This window comes from Pristis pectinata, chromosome 6, assembly GCF_009764475.1.
Source record: "Pristis pectinata isolate sPriPec2 chromosome 6, sPriPec2.1.pri, whole genome shotgun sequence".
Lineage (NCBI taxonomy): Eukaryota > Metazoa > Chordata > Chondrichthyes > Rhinopristiformes > Pristidae > Pristis > Pristis pectinata.
In genome coordinates, this window is record NC_067410.1 from 108,686,677 (window position 1) to 108,708,579 (window position 21,903).

A 21,903-nucleotide genomic window follows, 5' to 3' on the forward strand; every position below is an offset into this window, starting at 1 on the left:
AGGGGTGGTATTGGTATATTGGTATTGGCATTGGTTTATTATTGTCATTTGTACCGAGGTACAGTGAAAAACTTGTCTTGCATACCGATCGTACAGGTCAATTCATTACACAGTGCATTGAGGTAGTACAGGGTAAAAACGATAACAGTAGAGTGAAGTGTCACAGCTACCGAGAAAGTGCAGTGCAGGTAGACAATAAGGTGCAAGGTCACAACAAGGTAGATTGTGAGGTCAAGAGTCCACCTCATTTTATAAGGGAACCGTTCAATAGTCTTATCACAGTCGGATCAAGCTGTCCTTGAGGTGGTGGGAGCAGGCATGGCAGTGACGTTTAAGAGACATCTAGACAGGCACATGAACATGCAGTGAAAGGAGGGACATGGATCATGTGCAGGAAGATAGGTGAGCTTAATTAGTTTAATTTGACATCATGTTTGGCACAGACATAGGGCCCGTTTCTGTGCGTACCGGGCCATAAATCAACTCTAATGTGAAAGCTAACCGTACAATATCAAAATTGTAACAAAACTGCAAAATACGCCATTAACTTTATCTAACGCACGTTGTTTCAATATAACAGGAGACTTACAAAATTAAAACACTGACATATTAATTTATTTCAAAAAAGTAACGACGCTATCACACAAAATAGTTAATTGCTCATTCATTCTTAGAGCTTTTTGGATGGCATTTTCCCCATTACGTGTCTCTTTGTGTTCTGTTCTCGTTTCAAGAGTATAACATAACATTTGGGAGCAAAAATACAGAACAGCAAGGCAAAACTAGATGCTAAAATGGCAAACACTTCCACCGCCACAGTGTACTTTCCCGGAGAACTCACATAAACTGGGATGAAGGTTATCCAAACTGCACAAAAGATTAGCATGCTAAAAGTTATGTGCTTAGCTTCGTTGAAGTTGTCAGGAAGTTGCCGGACTAGAAAGGCGACCACAAAACACACACAGGACAGGAATCCAATGTAACCCAGTACGCAATAAAAGGCAAGTTCAGACCCAACATTGCATTCAAAAACTATTATCTCGGTAAAATATTCAGTGTTCCTCCGAGGGTAGGGTGGCGATGTGGCGAGCCAGACTGTGCATATTAAACACTGCAGCAAAGTCAGGCTTAAAACAGCCAGTCGCTGCTGGGTTGGGCCAAACCACTTCATTATGTTATTGTTGGGCAGGGTTGCTTTAAACGCCAAGACAACAACGATTGTTTTATCCAAAACGCAAGACACACAGAGAACAAATGTAATACCGAAAGACGTGTGGCGAAGCACGCAAGACCAGGTTGACGGTTCTCCAATAAATGTAACTGAACAGAGAAAACAAAGCATTAAAGCAAGAAGAAGAAGGAAGCTTAATTCTGAGTTATTAGCTTTAACAATCGGAGTCTCTCTGTGAGTGTAGAATGTTGCAAATACGAGCATTGTGATGCAGAATCCAAACAACGCTAGCGTCACCAGAATAATCCCCATCATTTCATTAAAGGATAGAAATTCAATCTCCTTTGGTATGCACTCAACTCGTTGTTCATTGGACTTGTACTCTGCCGGGCACTTCAGGCAATCGGTTGAATCTAAAACGAAACAAGTCAGTATTGGAGGAAAACACGTTTAGATTTCAAAAGAGTTCTGTACTGGCATTCGATTAATGAAAACTCAGGGCGATATCTCACCGGTAATGTTGCTAATTTCTCCTTGGGGACATCGGACGCAATCAAAGCAACATTTGGGTTGGCCTTTTCTGGGAGCCTTTCGTGTTCCAGGATTGCAACTTTCAGAACAAACTGCTTTTGGAACCTAAAGGGAAAGTAAACATGAGATCTGGCCATTATGGGTAGAACTGGGGAAATGGTTGAGTGACTTAACGCAAATTTGCCGTGGAAAATGGAATCGCAAAGGCAAACCGGACAGAGTTCTAGATATCGGAGATTTAAGGGATTGGGTGCGGCTCTTTGGAGAAGGAAAAGTCAAAGTCAAAGTCGAGTTTATTGTCATTTGCGCAAGTACATGTATGCACAGGTGCAATGAAAAACTTAAAGCAGCATTCACAAGAAAAAAAAACAAATTAAGCATATATTATACACATTTTTACAAGAAAGAACACAATTAGAACAAAAAAAGCACAACGTCCATTTTAGCACAAAGTGGTCAAAGACGTCATAGAGATTAAAACGATAAATAGATCAAAATGGGTAAATCATTGAGGGTGACGATGGACAGAAAGACGGGGTTACATATGACCATTGGAGTAAAGGACATCAGGGGAATGATGGAGTTGATGAGCAGTTGAATATAGGGGTGGGAAAAAGTGTAGTTTAATTTGGAAAAAGTAGTGTTCGTTTATCATGGTCTCACAGACAAAATGAAGGTCAGGAAGAGTCCGGCGTTTTTTGATTGGAGGTGTACCAGGGAATCCAGGCATGACCAGGCTCGGTCACTGAACTCTACATGAGGGACACAGGCTTAGTGTACATCTTAGCAACACATAAAGCGCTGGAGGAACTCAGCGGGTCAGGCAGCACCTATGGACGGAAATGGACAGTCGACGTTTCATTGATGGTCCATCTCCCTCCATTGATGCTGCCTGACCCGCCGAGTTCCTCCGGCGCTTTGTGTGTTGCTCCAGAGTCCAGCATCTGCTGTCTTCTGTGTCTCAGTATACCCCTGCTGTGGAGCTCACCGAGTGATTGAATGCTGGCAGTTCTCTTCGGAAAGATCGGCTACAGCCAGGAAGATTGGTTGCGACGTTGCTGTTGGCAAGGACGTGTACACAAAGTGGCTGCCACATCATTACAACAGTGCATAGCACCTTAAAAGTTACTCACTGACTGCAAAGGGCTTTTTGATGTCCCTGGACAATGTCGAACTAAAATGTATTCTTGAATGTAGTTGTGATATCGCCAGGCTTGGTGGCCATCCCATAGTGAATTAACATTTGGAGTGGTCCTGACAATGCGTCTTGAATAATTTCACTGTCAATGGAATACTTCCAAACGGTGCCCATAGGTACACGGTATTTTGCCATATACGGTTACCCATGAGGCCGATTTGATTCCAGTGAGAACGAGAAAACGTACGGGAGGTGTGGTAGTCATAGAGGGAAGTAGCCCTGAAACATGCCCTTCGGCCCACGGAACTCTGCACGGACCAGCAACCACCCATTTACACTGATGCCAGAATATTCCCATTTTTTATTCTCTCCCCACATCCCCCTAGATTTTACCACTCGTCTACACACCGGGGGCTATTTACGATGGATAGTTAACCTATCAACCCGCACGTCGTTGACATGTGAAAAGAACCCGGAGCACCCGGCTCGGTCACAGGGAGAACGTGAAAACTCCACACAGATAGCACCGGAGGTCAGGATCAAACCCGGGTCGCTGGGGCTGTGAGGCAGCAGTGCTACGAACTGTGCTACTGTGCCGCCCCGGTGAACCTCAGCGACTAGACACAGAATGTACTATCATTCCCAATTTGTCTCTGTCAGATAGCCAGCTCTGAAACTGCGACCATTTGGATATATTGGAGGGAAGGTGGTCAGAGTTGGTGATTCTGTGTATTTTTAACCAGTGTATGGCAGCAACAACATCAACGACTTGAATGTTCTGGCTGGCGAAGACGAAAAGATAAAACAATCTTAAATTTCTTGGAGAGGTCATTCGTTCGATCCCTTCAACTTATCCCCACGGCAATCCTGACCTCACCCTCACAGAGATATTACCTTTCTCCACTTCATCCCTCCTAGACCTCCTCTGCAAATTAAAAATAACTTGTCCTCTCTTCCCCAGTTCTGACTAGAGTCTTTGACGTGAAACATTAATATTCTTTCCACAGATGCTGGCTAGCTTGCTGAGAGTGCTCAGTACTCTTTTTTTAATTTCAGATTCTCTGCATCCGCATTTCATGTCATTTTCAAATTTAACTTCTATTTTGATTTGAAGATGACAATATGTCTCAAAACCAAAATTTGACGAGGAGATTCTTTTTAAAAAGGTGAAATTGGTGACTACGAGCCTCGGCGGGGAGACTGCTTTAAAAGGGAGGTGGCGAGATCGAATTCCAGAGTTTGTAACTGGAGAGCAAAGGCAGAGGAGGAGAAGGTCACAGTGGTGGAGCAAGGTGAGGTGATGAATGAAGTTGAATGCTCAAACATCAAGAACACAATCAAATAGCAAAGTAGGCCACTCGGCCCTTCAAGCCTAACCCGCCACTCAATATGATCATGGCTGATCTACCACCGACCTCGTCACCTCTTCCGTCGCAGTTCCCATAGCCCTCAATTTGACCTTTCAAAAAGTATATCTACCTCCTCTTTAAATACCTCCAATGATCCAACCTCCGGGCTAGAGAATTGCAGAGATTCACTACCCTCTGTGGGAAGGAATTCCTACTCAACTCAGTTTTAAATGACTACCCCATGAACCTATTTCCCATTGTTTGAAACTCTAGCACCAGTGGAAACGTCTCAACCCTGTAATGTCCTCTGAGGAACTCATATTATTTAATAAGATCAGCCCTCATGTTTCAAAAATACATATCCAACGTTTCAGCAGTTGGTGACAGGACAACCCTCTCGCCCCGGAAATTAGCCACCACACTTCCAGCTCTAACTTCGTCCCTTGTCATTGCATGAAGGAAGAAATCTAAATCTATTCACTTTATTATTTTGAAACTGGTACTCTCGTGCATACACACTGATTTAAATCTAAACTCATGATATACTCAACCGAAGAGTCACCGTTACATCTGAGGTCTTGTCACACACCCCTTACCGTGGGTTGCCTTCCGGTCCAAATGATTGACTCTTCGGCTAATATAAAATTTTGTCCTTCGGGTGCCGCTCCATCATACTGTCCCACTGTTACAGTAACAGCACCGGAGTCAGTCGGCTGCCAATTTACGATGTCATATGTTGGGACCGGATCACCGTTGCTATCGAAATATATCCTTTCTCCAATCTTTGTCCTGAAGTTTACTCTTTCCATGTAATGCAGAAGCTATATCAGAAATTCATAGTGTAGTGAGAAATAACGCCTAGTCTGCATGTTCAAGAAGAACAATATATCTCAAGCAAAAACTAGGGCTTTTCTCTTTGGAGAGGAGGAGGATGAGAGGTGACTTGATAGAGGTGTACAAGATGATAAGAGGCAGAGATCGAGTAGACAGTCAGAGGCTTTTTCCCAGGGCGACAATGGCTCACACGAGGGGGCATAATTTTTAAGGTGATTGGAGGAACGTATCAGGGGGATATCAGGGCTAAGTTTTTTACACAGAGTGGTGGGTGCCTGGAACGCACTGCCTGCAGAGGTTGTGGGGGCAGATACACTAGGGACATTTAAGATCGATGTATGAATGATAGAGAAATGGGGGGCGGGGCGATGTACGAGGGAAGGGTTAGATAGATCATAGATCAGGATATAATGTCGGCACAACATTGTGGGCCGAAGGGCCTGTACTGTGCTGTATGGTCTATGTTCTGAGATCACTAAAAGTAGAAAAAAACTACTGGAGGAACTCAGCGGGAAATGGACAGTCGACGTTTCAGGTCAAGAACCTTCACCTGGACTGAAAGGTAGAGGGGAGATAGTCAGTAGAGAGGTGAGGGGGATGGGTTGGGCCAGAACAGGCAGGTGATAGGTGGATCCAGGTGAGGAGGGGTGATAGGCAGATGGAGGAACGAAGAGTGAAAATAAAGACAGAGGCTGATAAGTGATCGGTGGAGGCAATAAAGATGTTGGAATCTGATAGGATTGGAAAGTGGGGCATGGAACCGAATAAGGGAGGTGGGCAGGGCAGGTGGGAACAGTAGGGGAGGGGGACCCAGTGGAAGGAGTGTGTGCGTGATGGAATAGGTGGAGGAGGTGAAAGATATGGGGTAATGGGGGGCTGGGGTGGGTGTAGGGGAAACTGGGTAGATCAGGAGGAGAGAGAAAAGGGACAGGGGGGAGCAGGTTACCTGAAATTGGAAAATGCAATGTTCATGCCGTCAGGATGTAGACTGCCCAGGTAGAATATGAGGTGTTGTTCCTCTAGTTTGTGGTTAGCCTCGCCCCGGCAGTGGAGGATGCTCAGGACAGACAGATCGGTGTGGGAATGGGGAGGGGAATTAAAATGGCCCGCAACTGGGGAGCTCCAGATGGCCATGGCGGACAGAGGACAAGGGCTCACCAAAGCGGTCGCCCAGTCTGCCCTTGGTCTCACTGATGTAGAGGAGGTCACATCGAGAGCACCGAATGCAATAAACAAAGCTGGAGGAGGTGCATGTCAATCTCTATCTCACCTGGAAGGGCTGCTTGGAGCCTTGGATGGTGGCGATGGAGGAGGTGTAGAGGCGGGTGTTACACCTTCTATGGTTGTAGGGGAAAGCGCTGGCAAGGGGTGGGTCATAGATATTCATAACTATCATGGCTGTTTTTTAGACCACGCCGTGGCAAGTTAGTCAATGCTTCCTACTTTACAACACTGATGACAGGCCGTCCCCGAGTCACAAACGCTCGACACATGGACACCCCTACATACGAACGAGCTCCCATAATAGTATTAAATTCACAGATCCGGCGTACGTGTAAATGTTCGTTCATACGAACGGAACTAGTTTCCTCTCTCTCTCCGCTTTTAGCAGTAGTTCTATCTTATCGGTCTTATGTGCTTTTGACGCCATTCATTACTGCACTGCGGAGGTGTGGTTACTGTATTTTCCAACTTACGGACAAAATTGTCTGTCAAAACGGGACCCATTCTTTACCCGAGGATGGCCTGTCCGCCTGAAACGTTGGACATTGTAATGCTTTGGGAATGTCCTGACATTGCGAGAGCACCATATAAATGCAGAGATTTATTTCACATACTTTAAACATCCATTAAATGCCCATCTTTCTACATGCCATTAACATGCACATAATGGAGACATGATGGAGACTGCAGGTGCTTGAAATCTGGAGCTGGGGGAACTCAGCGGGTCGGGCAGCATCTGTGGAGGGAAATGGACAGTCGACGTTTCGGGTCGAGACCCTTCATCAGGACTGGAAAGAAAGAGGGCAGAAACCAGAATAAGAATGTTGGGGAAGGGGTGGAGCAAGAGCTGACGGGTGACAGGTGGATCCAGGTGAGGGGAGGGGGGAGACTGGGAATGATTGGAGAAGCTGGGAGGTGATAGGTGGAAGTGACAAAGGGCTGAAGAAGATGGAACCTGATGGGAGAGGACGGTGGAGCCTGGAATAAAGGGAAGGTGGTGGGGAGGGGGACCAGTGGGAGGAGTGTGTGGGTGATGGGCAGATGAAGAGGATGGGGGAAGGGAAAGAGAAGGGGCGATGGGGCCGGTGGGATAAGGGAAAAAAGGTGGTAGTGGGGGGCGGGGGGGAACAGAGGTGGATGGTTACCAGAACTTGGAGAAATCGATGTTGATGCCCATGATGTTCATGCTGGTCTCTTTCCACTCCCAACCTCTCCATCTGTCCATCACCCAGATGCCCCTCCCTCCGCTTCTTGCTCCATCCCTTCCCCCACACCTTTTTTTTCTGGCTATTTCCCCTCTTTCTTTCCAATCGTGATGAAGGGTCTCGACCCTAAACGTCGACTGTTTATTTCCCTCCATAGATGCTGCCCGACTTGCTGAGTTCCTCCAACATTCATATAACTTTTCCCCACAGCGAATATTAGGGGAAAGTGCTTACCTGCCACGGTTGGAAGTTTGAAATATTGGCACAAGTCTTGTTGGGAAATGGTCCGTTACCATCTTGACAAGCGAGCATGTCATGGAGAGCGTGGGCGATAGCGTAGGTCGATTTATACACGTTGTATGTGACTCTGTATTCAGACACATCTGTAAACTCGTTATGCGCTGTAAGCAGATTTTCCTTCCCCGTGCATTCTTCAAGCTCAGAATCAGGTGTAGAGTCGACTGTTTTACTTTCTGTGTCCCTTAACGTACAGCTAAACGCTCTTTCCCAAAACTCTTGCATTAAAGGGTTTCCAGGATAAAGCGATGGGTGCGTTTGCATTAGAAATTCTTTCAACCCCGGCACTTGTACTTTTCGGATCGCGATTCCAATTGCACCGACTACAAATAGTCTGCTATCCTCTGGGGACAGAACCGGCGTGGTGATCCAAGCCTCGCTACCTATCCATTGTATACCGGTGACATTCTGCCGGACAACCTCCTGCAGTAAGATGCTCATGTCCGCTTGTGCAAGAAAAGCTAATATCACCTTTGTGGAAGACGTCTTTATGATGTCTATAGTCCGAAGCAATTTCTCCCTTGGGTACGTTATGTGAAAAGCCTCAGAGAAAGCTATGCAAATACCAAATTCCCCCACAGCTTCCGTGAACGCCTGCATCCCAAAATTACCGTAGTCATCGTCGCTTCTGATTGTCCCGATCCAGGTCCACCCGAAATGTTTAATAAGTTGAGCCAAAGCCCTCACCTGAAAGTAATCACTCGGGATCGTTCTGAAGAACGAGGGGTATTCGTGTCTGTTGCTCAGGCAGGCACACGTGGCCACATAACTAACCTAGAGGGAGAAAATAATCTTTATATTACAAGTGTTACTTTAATTCCGGCATTGCAATTGTGACAAAAAATTAAATTGAAGGACTTTGGGAAGTGAAAGGCGATATATAAATGTAATCAGGAAAAGTCAACGTTTGGGGTATTTTGCCCTTCGTCAACAGCTTATGAAAGGCTAGAAGGTAAAGAAAGGCCTCTCGAGATGGACAAGGCGAAAGAAAGAGGCGCAAATCACGCCGGAAAAGACCGGAGACGTTGTTTCTCTTCCCACAGATGCTGCCTGACCTGCTGAGTTTTTCCGGAAATTTCTGTTTTGTTTTTCAGATTTGCAGCATCTACAGTTTTGGTTTTGATTTTCATATAAATGTAATTTAAAAAAAAAGAAAAAAATCAGCTTTGATCTGCATTTGTAGGAATCTTAATTTGAGCCAGATAGAGTATTGCGTGTGGCATCGAAACACAGACAACTGGGGCGGATAGTTTTGTTCTGCATTATACCGGATAGAGGTGTATAAGATGATGAGGGGCACAGACAGGGTGAAAGCGCATAGTCTTTTTCCCAGGGAGGGGGTGCTAAAAACAGGAGGGTAGATGTTTGAGATCAGAGGCGAGAGATTTAAAAGGGACATCCGGGGCAGCTTCTTCACACAAAGGGTGGTGGGTATTTGGAATGAGCTGCCAGAAATAGTGGTCAAGGCGGGCACATTAGCAACATTTAAAAGCCATCTAGATAAGTCCATGGATAGGAGAGGTTTAGAGGGCTATGGGCCAAACGCGGACAGATGGGACTAGCTCACTGGGCAACACAGTTGGCATGGACGAGTTGGGCAGAAGGGCCTGTTTCCATACAGTATGACACTATTTGCAAATAGCGAGATTAGGGCCATCATACCCATTGACAAGTTCACGCATGTAACATCTAGCCCCACCAAATGTCTGTTTCAGTTTTCCTGATCCCCCTTGGTAATTTTTAGTAAAAGACAAGAGGCTGGACAAACTTGGGCTCTTTTCTCTGGAGCGGTGGAGGCTGAGGGGTGATCTGTTTGAAGTGCATAAAATTATGAGGGGCAAAGATAGGTTGGACAAGCAATATCTTTTTCCCATTACAGAGAGGTCCAATACCAGAGGGCATGCAATTAAGGTGAGAGTGGGTAGGTTCAGACCTGACGTCAGGGGTACGTTTTTTACTCAGAGAGTAGTGGATGCCTGGAACGCATTGCCTGATAGCGTGGTGGAGGCAAATTCACTGGGGGCTTTTAAGAGGGGCTTGGATGGGCACATGAACGAAAAGAAAATAGAGGGATATGGGCATTCTGTAGGTAGGAGGGATTAGCTATGTTGGCACGACATTGTGGGCCGAAGGTCCTGTTCTGTGCTGTACTGTGTCCATCCTATGTTCTATGACACAACTAGAAATATAGTCACTCATTTCAATAATGTCTTGAAAATGATTTTGGCTTCATGCGCATGGACTTTCAAAGGAAATGTGTTTAGTCCCAAATTATTGAGTGAAATCCCTACTTAAACACACCGCTCACAAGTGACACCCAATATCCTCACCAGCTGCTGGTTTTAGGGAGTTGGGAATTCGCTGGAACTATCAATATCCCTGTGACCGGGACAGTTGGCATATACTTTTACTTGCTTTACTTTATTGTGAACTTTCTAACTAAATCACATCAATATTGTCAAGGACTCGCACACACCGGTTAATCTTGGCTGCCTCTCCCCGGCGCATCTCCAATCCCCACCCTGTCGGGCGAACTGGTCACACCCCTCCCGAAACTGAATTTATACAAAGACAGTAATGAAGACGGGTGCCCAAGGATAGAAGAGATGAAACAAATATCACAGGGAAATGGAGATACAAGGGACTACAGATGCTGGAATCTGGAGCAAAAAACACATTGTTGGAACAACTCCAGCACAGAGACATATTCCTTCAAACACATTTAGACATGGATTAATTTGATGTTGATTGTCCTCTATAGATGGAACACGCCCATATGGACAGAAAGGGGTCGATGAATTTGAAACCACTTGCGTGGGTGTATTAGGATTTGGCTTCTCATTTTTATCTGAATTATTAAAATACAAAACATTGCTATTAGAATAAAAGTAGGTTGTTCTAAAAGCTTTGTTACGCCGAAGGGAAACGGTTGTCATGACCAACAAACAGCAGGCTCCACGCAGTTGCTGTATTTTGCATTCATGATCCGACTAATCGTTTAAATAAGAAATGTTCAAATAACACGGGGGCGCAGCCCACCTGAAGTAAAAATGATTTTATTTATGCATACTGCAAGACCTGCGCAGTGACAGCAATGTTGCAGTTGTTTAACTGATTATTTCTCAAACTCTGATCAGTTCTATCCATGTTCACGATACACGTTCCCAAAGTTATGATTCAACCCGCTAATGATATTTAGTATCTTACCACAGGGATCCTAAAGGGACCAATTAATGACGCGATCGCTAAGGTCTGTGACGATCCAGAATCCCCAACGATAGCGGGAACCACGGGAGCTCTTTTGCAGCTGGAATTTGTTGCGTCCAGCCTGTTCAAAAACTCAAAGGCTGCTTTTAAGGACACATCAGGCATGCCACAAGAATCATAAATCCAGTAACCTAACGTAACGTTTGGAAGCAGATTCGGGTTCTTGTTAATCTCCTCTATTGCAAAAATCATCGTTATTGCGAAACGGAAAAGTCGGAACCGAAAGCTGCAGAAAATGCATTTGTGTGTTTATGAAGAAGATTTCACTATTGTTCGTTTCACATGACATTTACGATATAATTTATCTTTAAGTAGAAAATAATTACAAGAACACACACGTGAAGTAGAACCAAGCAGTATTACTGTCAATAGACAGAAGACACTGCAGATGCTGGAATCTAGAGCAACAAACAATCTGCTGGAGGAATTCAGTGGGTCGAGCAGCATCTGTGGGAGGAAAGGAATTGTCGACGTTTCGGATCGAACCCTTGCACCAGTCCTAATGCAGGGTTTCAACCCAAAACGTCGACAATTCCTTTCCTCGCACAGATGCTGCTCGACCTGCTGAGTTCCTCCAGCAGATTGTTTGCTGCTTACTGTTAATATACCTTGATATTTAGAAATAATATAGTAAAGTATTTTCCATTCAACTACAGACATAAATCGAATCTCCATCCCATGACCCTACATAAAGAATACAATATTTATGATCGAGATTAACGTCGGCCTTCCCGCTCCTACATTAACAATGGTTTTCAAAACATTTAAAAGATAACCATAAAATGGGCAAAAATTGTGACTTGGGCGCAGGATTCCAGCAACTGGTAATTAAGTAAACTAGTAATTAAACGCCTAACTAAACTAATCCTGCCTAAACAATGTCCATATCCCTCCATTCTCTGCACATTCATATGTCTATTCAAGAGCCTCTTAAAGACCTCTATCGCATTTGCCTCTACTACCACCCCTGGCAGCGCGTTCAAGGCACCCACCACTCTCTGAGGAAGGTCTTCGACCTGAAACAGAAAATGTTTCTATGCTGCCTGACCTAGAACCATAGAACCATAGAAAACTACAGCACAGAAAACAGGCCATTCGGCCCTTCTAGTCTGTGCCGAAACATTATTCTGCTAGTCCCATTTACCTGCCCCCAGCCCATACCCCTCCAGACCTCTCTCGTCCATGTATCTATCCAACTTACTCTTAAAAGTTATTTATCATTTACCACATCAGATGGCAGCCGATTCCACACTCCCACCACTCTTTGAGTGAAGAAGTTCCTTCTAATGTTCCCCCTGAACCTTTCCCCTTTCACACTAAAGCCATGTCCTCTTGTACTTATCTCTCCCAATCTAGGTGGAAAGAGCCTACTTGCATTAACTCTGTCTATGCCCCTCATCATTTTGTAAATATTATCATATCTCCTCTCATTCTTCTCCGCTCCAAGGAATAAAGTCCTAACATGCTCAGTCTTTCCCTGTAACTCAACCCTTGAAGACCCAGCAACATTCTTGTAAATCTCCTCTGCACTCTTTCAATCTTACTGACATCCTTCCTGTAGTTCGGTGACCAGAACTGCACACAATATTCTAAATTTGGTAGCACCAATGACTTATACAACCTCACCAAAACATTCCAACTCCTATACACAATACTTTGATTTATAAATGCCAGGATGCCAAAAGCCTTTTTTACAACCCTGTCTACCTGTGACTCTACTTTCAGGGAATTATGTATCTGAACTCCCAGATCCCTTTGTTCCTCCGCACTCCTCAGTGCCCTACCATTTACTGTGTATGTCCTCCCTTGATTTGTCCTTCCAAACTGCAACACCTCACACTTGTCTGCATTAAATCCCATCTGCCATTTTCTGGACCATTTTTCCATTTGGTCCAGATCCCCCTGCAAGCTTTGAAAGCCTTCCTCACTGTCCACAACGCCTCCAATCTTAGTGTCATCTGCAAATTTACTAATCCAATTTACCACATTGTCTTCTAGATCATTGATAGAAACAACAAACAACAACGGCCCCAACACAGATCCCTGAGGCACACCACTAGTCACAGGCCTCCAATCTGAGAAACAACCATCCACAACCACTCTCCGTCTTCTCCCACTCAGCCAATTTCGAATCCAGTTTACAACCTTACCATGGATACCCATTGACTGAACCTTCTGAACTAATCTCCCATGTGGGACCTTGTCAAAGGCCTTACTAAAGTCCATGTAGACAACATCCACAGCCTTACCTTCATCTTCTTTCCTAGTGACCTCCTCAAAAAACTCCACAAGATTCGTCAAACACGATCTACCATGCACAAATCCATGCTGACTATCCTTAATCAACCCTTGGCTGTCCAAATACTTATATGTCCTGTCTCTCAGAACACTCTCCAGTAATTTACCCACCACCGATGTCAGGCTCACTGGCCTGTAATTACCTGGTTCACTCTTCGAGCCTTTCTTAAACAATGGAACAACATGAGCTATCCTCCAGTCCTCTGGCACCGCCTCCGTGGCTAAGGACATTTTTACTATACCTGCTGAGTGTTTCCAGCATTTTCTGTTTTTATTTCAGATTTCCAGCATTAACAGTTTCTGTTTTGATTTTGATGAACCAGGCGATAGTTCTGTTAACAAAACTCGTAGTTTACTTTCCCCATCTCTTCGGTAAGCGTCGACCGAATATTGACTGCGACCCTGTTCTCATGGAAATTCATGCAGAAGATAATAGGAACAATTGTCACCACTAATAAATGTAGAGCACAACATAGACAGATACCAGTCAACTTCACCCACTCCAAGAATCAAATTAGAGTATTAGTTTTCTTCTGTGCTACTAAATATCAACTGAACCAAACTTGTTGCTGTCTATTTGAATTGCATTCTATATTTCCACATTTAATTTAGAAAAAATAACTGAAAGGTGCCAAACAATGACAAAATTAGAACCTAGTTACTTCGATAATTAGGAGTGAATTAACTAAATTCTTTGTTTGTAATTCTTGATTGACGGCTTTTCACCTGGCGGTTTTATACAATGTCAATTACATTATTCCACCTACTGTCACGTAGGTTGTTACACAGGTACTGGCAAGTCGACCTAATAGGTGAACGCCATTACAGAATCATAGGGTGATCGAGAACAGGGTACAGAAACGGTCCCTTCGGCCCATCATGTCCACGCCGACCATTTAATAGAGAAACAAGAGACTGCAGATGCTGGAATCTGGAGCAACAAGCAATCTGCTGGAGGAACTCAGCAGCTCGACCAGAAAGGGGTGGGGGGGGGGGATGGGAAGGGGAGGAATTGTCGACGTTTGTTGCCCCGACAATCTAGTGCCTATCTAAACTAATCCCATTTACCAGCACTTGATCGTTAGCCTACAATCCCCTGGCGATTCAAGTGCTCCTCCAGATGTTTCTTCAATGTTCTGGGAGGACCTGCCTCTACCACCTTCTCGGGCAGTGCGTTCCAGATTGCAATCTCCTTCTGGGTGAAAAACAATCTTCCTCAGACCCCTCGAAACATCTTACTCCTCACCTTCACCTCTGCTCTCTTGTCATAGGCACCTCTGCATGGGGTAAAGTTTCTTACACTCTTTCTGACATGTGCTTCTCATAAATCTGCAAACATCCATCACGCACACCCTCACTCTGCTCTGCTTCAAAGAAAACAAACCCAGCCTATCCAGTCTCCCCTCATAGCTGAAACATTCCATTCCGGGCAACATCCCAGTGAATCTCGATTGTTTTGCCTTTTCCCATTCTGTTTCAGATAACCAATCACAAGATGCTGGAATCTGGGGCCGCACACAAAAGCGCTGGGGGAACTCAGCGGGTCAGCGAGGGAAATGGACAGTCGACGTTTCGGGTCGAGACCCTTCATCTGGTCCAGTCAGCAGTTTCCCTCCATAGATGCTGCATGACCCGCCGAGTACCTCCAGTGCTACTGTGTGGTAACCCATCAAGTGTGTTGATTTTCACGTGTATTCACCAGGAAACCTTCTTAAATTCATTAATCACACTCATCTCATTTAATGTGTTCCGTTCAGCAGCAGAGTCTAAATATCCGAACGGGGAAACGCCATCTCTCTGAATGGGGCAATTGGACAGCGGGTCCAACCAAACAATCAGCTCATCGGGCAATTTTAGTTACACTGTCGCCTTCATCTGGTAGTTGTGCTTTACTGAAAGGATCGCGATCTTCCCGGGCCTTTCCCTTTGAGCGAAAATTCCCTGGATCCAAGTAAGTTCATTTCACCTAGGCATACATGTACTCGTTCGTTGCATTTGAGCACACATGTACTTTTTATTGTACCTGTGCACACATGTACTTGTGCATATGACAATAAACTCGACTTTGACTTTTTGAAGCTGGGCATGATCCAAAAATAACGGAGTATCTGACACGAATCAAAACGAAAATACATTTTATATAATGCATTGTGTTATTGTTAGAATGTCATAATCTCAGAAGAAGCTTCTTCCAAGATCACCAATACTTAACATCAACACATAACATTAGAAGATCCTTAACAAGATAATTACAAAGCTTTACTAACAGTGTACATTTTACCACTTTTGGCTGCGTTCTAAAAGATATATCTTGATCTTCCACGTCGACGTGGACGCTGAAAACTCCGCCGAGGACAATATCAGCGTCTTTGGACAACCCGAGTAAACCAAAATCGCTCCAGCGTTTACAACTTGGTTCGTTCGTCAACCGGGCGGGCATAAGGCTAGACAGTAACAGCAGACAGCAAAATAGACAGCCCATCATCAGCCCATCAACTGACCTCAATCTACCGCCCTGCCCCCTTACACGTCTTTATATACTGTTGGAAATGGAATGTTTCCTTGCAGAGAAAACATTAGTAAACTAGCAAAGTCCCTAAAGGAAATAAGGCGGCACTTGGCCTCATCCTTGAGGGAATGTGGCATAATTTTAAAAGAAATTAATGGCACAGTCACAAATGAAAAGAATCCCCAATGCTTCCCGCTTCACTAGGTTCAGTAACAAAGACCAGCACCCTAGACCTCATCAATCCGTTTTCTCCTGTGTAATCTGAAATGCCAAGAGGTGAGCACACCTCACGATGAGTCTCAACGGCCTAAATGATCCTACAAGCAAAGCAATATTTAACATTAATTCGGATGGGAGTATGGAATTTGCTACTTCGATTTGTGTGCCGATCTGGTCACCTATCACAGGAAAGATGTCAATAAGCTTGAAAGAGTGCAGAGAAATTTTACATGGATGTTGCCGGGACTTGACCACCTGAATTATAGGGAAAGGTTGAATAGGTTAGGACTTTATTCCCTGGAGTGCAGGAGAATGAGGGGAGATCTTATAGAGGTATACACAATTATAAGGGGTATAGACAGGGTGAATGCATGTAGGCTTTTTCCCCTCAGGTTGAGTGAGACTGGAACTATAGGTTTAGGGTGAAAGGTGAAATATATGAGGGGAATCTGAGAGGGAACTTAGTCAGTCAGAGGGTGGTGCGAGTGTGGAACGAGCTGCCATTGGAAGTGGTGGATGCGGGTTCAATTGTAACATATAAGAGAGGTTTTGATAGGTACATGCATGGGAGGGGCTTGGAGGGATATGGTCTGGGTGCAGGTTGATGGGACAAGGCAGAAGATCAGATCAGCATGGACTAAATGGGCAAAAGGGCCTGTTTCTGTGCTGTAGTACTCTATGACTTTATGACTCTATTTTTGAATCAGGAATAAGTCGATATCCCTTCAGTAAAGACCCAGATTTTAATGGTCCAAATAATGTGATTAGGGAGAAGCAATGGGTTCATGGTGGTTGGGGGAGAGGAGGAGGAGATGGAGATGTTGAGCTAAAGGGCATGTTTCGGTGCTGTTTGGCTCTCTGTTCACTGGTATTGAATGGTTACAGTCCTTCTCCTGGAGTAGGAGAGTCTAAAACTAGAGGGCATAGTTTAAGGTGAGATGAGAAAATTTAAAGGGGACCTGAGGGGCAACTTTTTCCACACAGAGAGTGGTGGGTATATTGGAACGAGCTTCCAGAGGAAGTGGCAGAGGTGGATACAATTAAAAGTCAGTTGTACAAGTACATGGATAGAAAATGTTTAAAATGATATGGACCAAATACAGGCAAATAGCACTAGCTCAGGTAGGCAACTTGGTCAGCAAGGATGAGCTGGGCTGAAGGGCCTGTTTCTGTACTGTATAGCTCTACGACTCTGTAGGGCAATTTCAAGTCATGCTAAAGCTGTGTAGAACCTTGGTTAGGTTACACTTAGAGTGCTGCATGCAGTTCTCATTAAGACATAGAGCAATATAGCACAGATACAGGCTCTTCAGCCCAGCTAGAAATGTATGTATCAATGTATTATTGAAAGCATTTGAAGGCATAGAGAGGTTGCAGAGAGGGTTTACAAGGATGCTTCCAGGAATACAAGCAATGCAAATCAAATCAGACCATTTGGGTTGAGCTGTGAGGCAGGAGCATGACCTTGCTGCACCATTGTGCAGTACCATAGAAAAAGTTGCAATATATGTCCACACCAGGGTAATGTGTGACATAATTCTCATGGTGCTCCCATACACCTGCAGCCCTTTATTTTTTCCAGGTGACGGAGGTTTCAGGTTTATGTGGACCTGCAGAATGTGTGAATGATTTTATGAAATGCATTTGGTAGCTGGCACACACTGCCATGGCAAAGTGAAGCAGAGGGAGTGAATATTCAAGATATTGGACAGGGTGCAAATCAAGTAGGCTACATTTTTTCCAGAGAATATTGAGTACTTTGAGATATTATTGGAGATGCACTTGCCTAGAAAAGTGGAGAGGTACCTAACTTCTGACCTGCTCTTGTCGTTAAGTTTCTGGACAGGGGTGAACCCCTCAAACTCCACCTACTCCAACTCCCTAGAGATGGTGGGATTTGTTGCTGATTGTCAAGGGAAGTGAGCAGAGTCTCTTTTGCTGGAGATTGCCTGTGGCTGATGTTGGAGTGCCACAAATATTATGTGTTTCTTATCAACCCAAGTCTGAATGTGGTTCAGGTCTTCCTCAGTATGGACTGCGTCTTAATCTGAGGAGCTGAAATAAAACTGAACGCAGTGCTCCTATCAGTGAACATTCCCACTTCTGATCTTATGATGTGGGAGTTTTATTGGGGAACTGCTGAAACTGATTGATCCCAGGGCATTGCTCCAAGAAACTCTTACAGGTGATCAGAAGTGATTGACCTCCTACAATCATCTTCCTTTGGGTGAGATATAATTCAACCCACAGAACATAAAACATAGGTACAGCACAGGAACAGGTCCTTCAGCCCAGGATGTTGTGTTGAACCAATTAAATGCTGAACTAGACTAATCCCTTCTGCCTACACAATATCCATATCCCTCCATTCTCTACACATTCATGTGCCTATCTAAGACCCTCTTAAATGCCTCTATATTATCTGCCTCCACAACCACCCTTGGCAGCACATTCCAGGCACCCACCACTCTGCGTGTAAAAAACTTACCTTACACATTTCCGTTGAATGTTTCCCTCTCACCTTAAATGCATGCCTTCTCGTATTATACATTTCAACCCTGTGGAGAAGTTTTCTCGAACTCCCATTGACTTCAGATTTATTGTTGGCATGCAATCATCTTCCTTTGGGTCAGTGCTCTCTGCTTAGAGTTACAGGTTATTGGTTCAAGTCCCTGCTCAGAGTTTTAAACATAATATTCATACTGACACTCATGATATATTGAGGAAATAATAGCATCTTGGTGCTATCAATGAGACAACATTGTTTCTATTATAATTGCATTGCTGATTCATTGTTGACAAAGATGTCTATGAACATGGAAGCAGCATGGAAACAGACCCTTCAGCCCAACTCGTCCATGCTGACTGTGTTGCCCAGTGAGCTAGTCCCATCTGCCCACGTTTGGCCCATAGCCCTCTAAACCTCTCCTGTCCAAGTACTTATCTAGATGGCTTTTAAACGTTGCTAATGTGCCCACCTCAACCACTATTTCTGGCAGCTCATTCCAAATACCCACCATCCTTTGTGTCAAGAAGCTGCCCCTGATGTCCCTTTTAAATCTCTCGCCTCTGATCTTAAACCTATGCCCTCTTGTTTTTAGCACTCCCTCGCTGGGAAAAAGACTGTGTACATTCACCCTGTCTATGCCTCTATCAAGTCACCCCTCAGTCTCCTACATTCCAGGGAAGAAAGTCCTAGTCTACACAACCTCTCCCTGTAACTCAGGCCCCCAAGTCCGGGCAACATCCTGGTAAATCTTTTCTGCACTCTTTCTAGTTTAATAACACCTTTCTTATAACAGGGTGGCCAGAACTGTGCACAATACTTGTTTATTCAAGGCTATATAGATGCTTGAAGAAAAGTGGGATTAATAATAGATATTTACAGAATATTTGGTTACAGAATATTTGAATACTGTGTGGCTTACATGCTGGTATTTCTATCTGGCTACCATTAAAACCAGGCATATAACTTTAACATGCCTATTTAATAATTTTACAACTTTCATACGCTGCGGGAAAATATTTTGTTTTTCTGAAAATATTTGCAAAGTTGGTTTCCAGATTTACTCTGCATATTTGGATTTTTTTTAAATGATAGCTTTCAAAATATCAGAAGAAGATTCATGTGTCTCAATTTGTTGTTAATGAGTTGAAACATTGACAAGGCAACATACAGAACTGTTGCTTTTCCTACAGCTCTCTCAAGTACATCACAGCCAGTAAAGTTCATGGGATCATACAGCACAGAGGAGTATGGATTAGTTGTGGTTCTTTGAATGAGGTGTAGGATCATCTCCACTTTCTTGCTCTGATTCTACAACCTTGAATTTACCTCCTTAAAAGGATAATATTGACGTTGTTTCTATTAGAACATTGAACAGGAACAGGCCTTTCAGCCCACAATGTCTGTGCTGACCATGATGTCAAATTAACTTGCACATGGTCCATATCCCTCTATTCCCTGCATGTTCATGTGCCTGTCTAAATGTCTCTTAAATATCTCTATAGCGTCTGCTTCCACCACCTCTCCTGGAAGCATGCTCCAGGCACCCACCACTCTCTGTGTAAAACAGTTAGATATTAGATATTAGATATTTATTTATTAACATCAAAACACACAGTGAAATGCATCAATGGAGAGAGAATGTTTCACCTTTCATCAGAACCATCATCCCCAAGTTCTCTTCCTAGTCTCACTCTATACAGGCTTGGGAATATACTGGGTACCTTCCCGGTTACTGAAACAGGTAGAGGTAGAATTGTTCCTCCAGCCTGTTCCTGTATGTTCTGTGTTTGACACTGATCCAATGAAGTCTACTGTGAGTTTGAGGAACAGTGCCCCATCCTTCCAATCGACACAGTGCAGAGGTTCAGGTCAGGGTCAGATACTTCTCTGGACCAACTTTACACCTTAGTGTTGTGTCCTTTTTGTATCTACCATCTAATCATGCCTGCCTGCCATTCTATTACAAGCTTTCTATTTTATTCTTTCCTCTTCTTCCCTTCCCTGCATTTTGTTTTATTTTTAATTTTCCCTAGATTTGTTGAAAGGTCATTGGCCTGATTCTTAATTCTGTTTCTCCCTCTATAGATTCCCCTTGACCTGCTGAAAGTATTCGGTTTTTTTTATATATATTTTTTTTGATTTCTGACAGTATTTTACATCCATGTATGGAGTCGGGAACTTAAGTGGTGGGACTGCTATTTAGCTCAGGGAAAGACGAGCATGAATTTTAGAGGTAAGGTGTGTTCAAGGTTAGGATAGGGAGATTGGAGATAAGGTTTGCAAGGATCAAGGTGTGAAAAGTTTTGCATTTGGAGGCGATAATGGAAGCAGATTCGAAAAGGAAGGGGAAAAGGTTTAAATATTACTTCCAGCCAGCGTGGGGGCAGGAAGTAAAGTGATTATCTGCTGAGGAGGAATAAATAGGTGAGTTATGAGGGAAGACAGAGAAATTAGGAAAATACTTGAGTTCATGGTCAGGGTGGAGGAAGGAGGCTATGGAGGGAGTGACAGAGAGGTGGAGACTTGGACCCGAAATGTCAACAATTCCTTTCCTCCCACAGACGCTGCTCGACCCGCTGAGTTCCTCCAGCAGATCGTGTGTTGCTCCAGATTCCAGCGTCCGCTGTCTCTTGTGCAACCATTAATACTGTTTCCCTCTTCAGTAGATGGTGTCTGAGCTTCCACGTACTTCCAGCAGAGACACAAGAGGTGCTGGACTCTGGAACAAAAAATAAACTGCTGGAGGAACTCGGTGGGTCAGGCAGCATCTGTGGAGGGAAATGGACATTTAACATTTTGGGTTGAGACCATTCAACTGTATTTCCAGCATCTCCTCTCATTCATTTGATGGTGACCACAAAGATTATTTGCTTCACAGATTTTTAATTCTCATTTGAGCGTGCGGTGACATGTCCCTGGGCGACTTGTCAAGTTGCTTGTTGATGCTCAGGGGAGGAGAAATTGATTTGCCGCATGAATCTTCATTGACATGCCTGCCACATATAAAATTCCCAAAGGGACTGAGGAGTCACTGTCACAACAATGTGCTGACCACTCCTCTTTCTGTTGCTTTCTGCTCTTCATTCCCGCACTTTGAGGAGTGAGCCACTCTGTGACTTCCTTGCATTGACCAAGTTTGGAGCCACAATGCTGAGGTTGTACGAATGCGTTACCACACAGAGCAACCAGAGCTCTCTTAACCAGAACTTGCGAAGTGAAGGCCAGTGGTAACCATTACCTTGAAAGCTTCTACTAACATGTTGACTAAGTTGGAAAATAGCCAAGCTGATGTGGTTTCTCTTTATTTTAAATAATACCTTATTTTTTTAAAAAAACATATTGGCATGCTGTT

At 44.2% G+C, this 21,903-nt stretch overlaps 1 protein-coding gene across 1 annotated transcript; it reads right to left on the reverse strand.

Moving 5' to 3' along the window:
* Window positions 1–670: 670 nt before the first annotated feature.
* On the reverse strand, window positions 671–15,700 carry LOC127571194 (extracellular calcium-sensing receptor-like). The gene is made up of 6 exons (XM_052017337.1): window positions 15,582–15,700; window positions 10,957–11,242; window positions 7,687–8,523; window positions 4,786–5,010; window positions 1,684–1,807; window positions 671–1,584 (listed from the first exon to the last, which is right to left on the reverse strand). Exons 2-6 carry the CDS (start codon window positions 11,206–11,208, stop codon window positions 671–673), a joined length of 2,352 nt encoding a protein of 783 aa, XP_051873297.1. The 5' UTR covers window positions 11,209–11,242; window positions 15,582–15,700.
* Window positions 15,701–21,903: the final 6,203 nt, after the last annotated feature.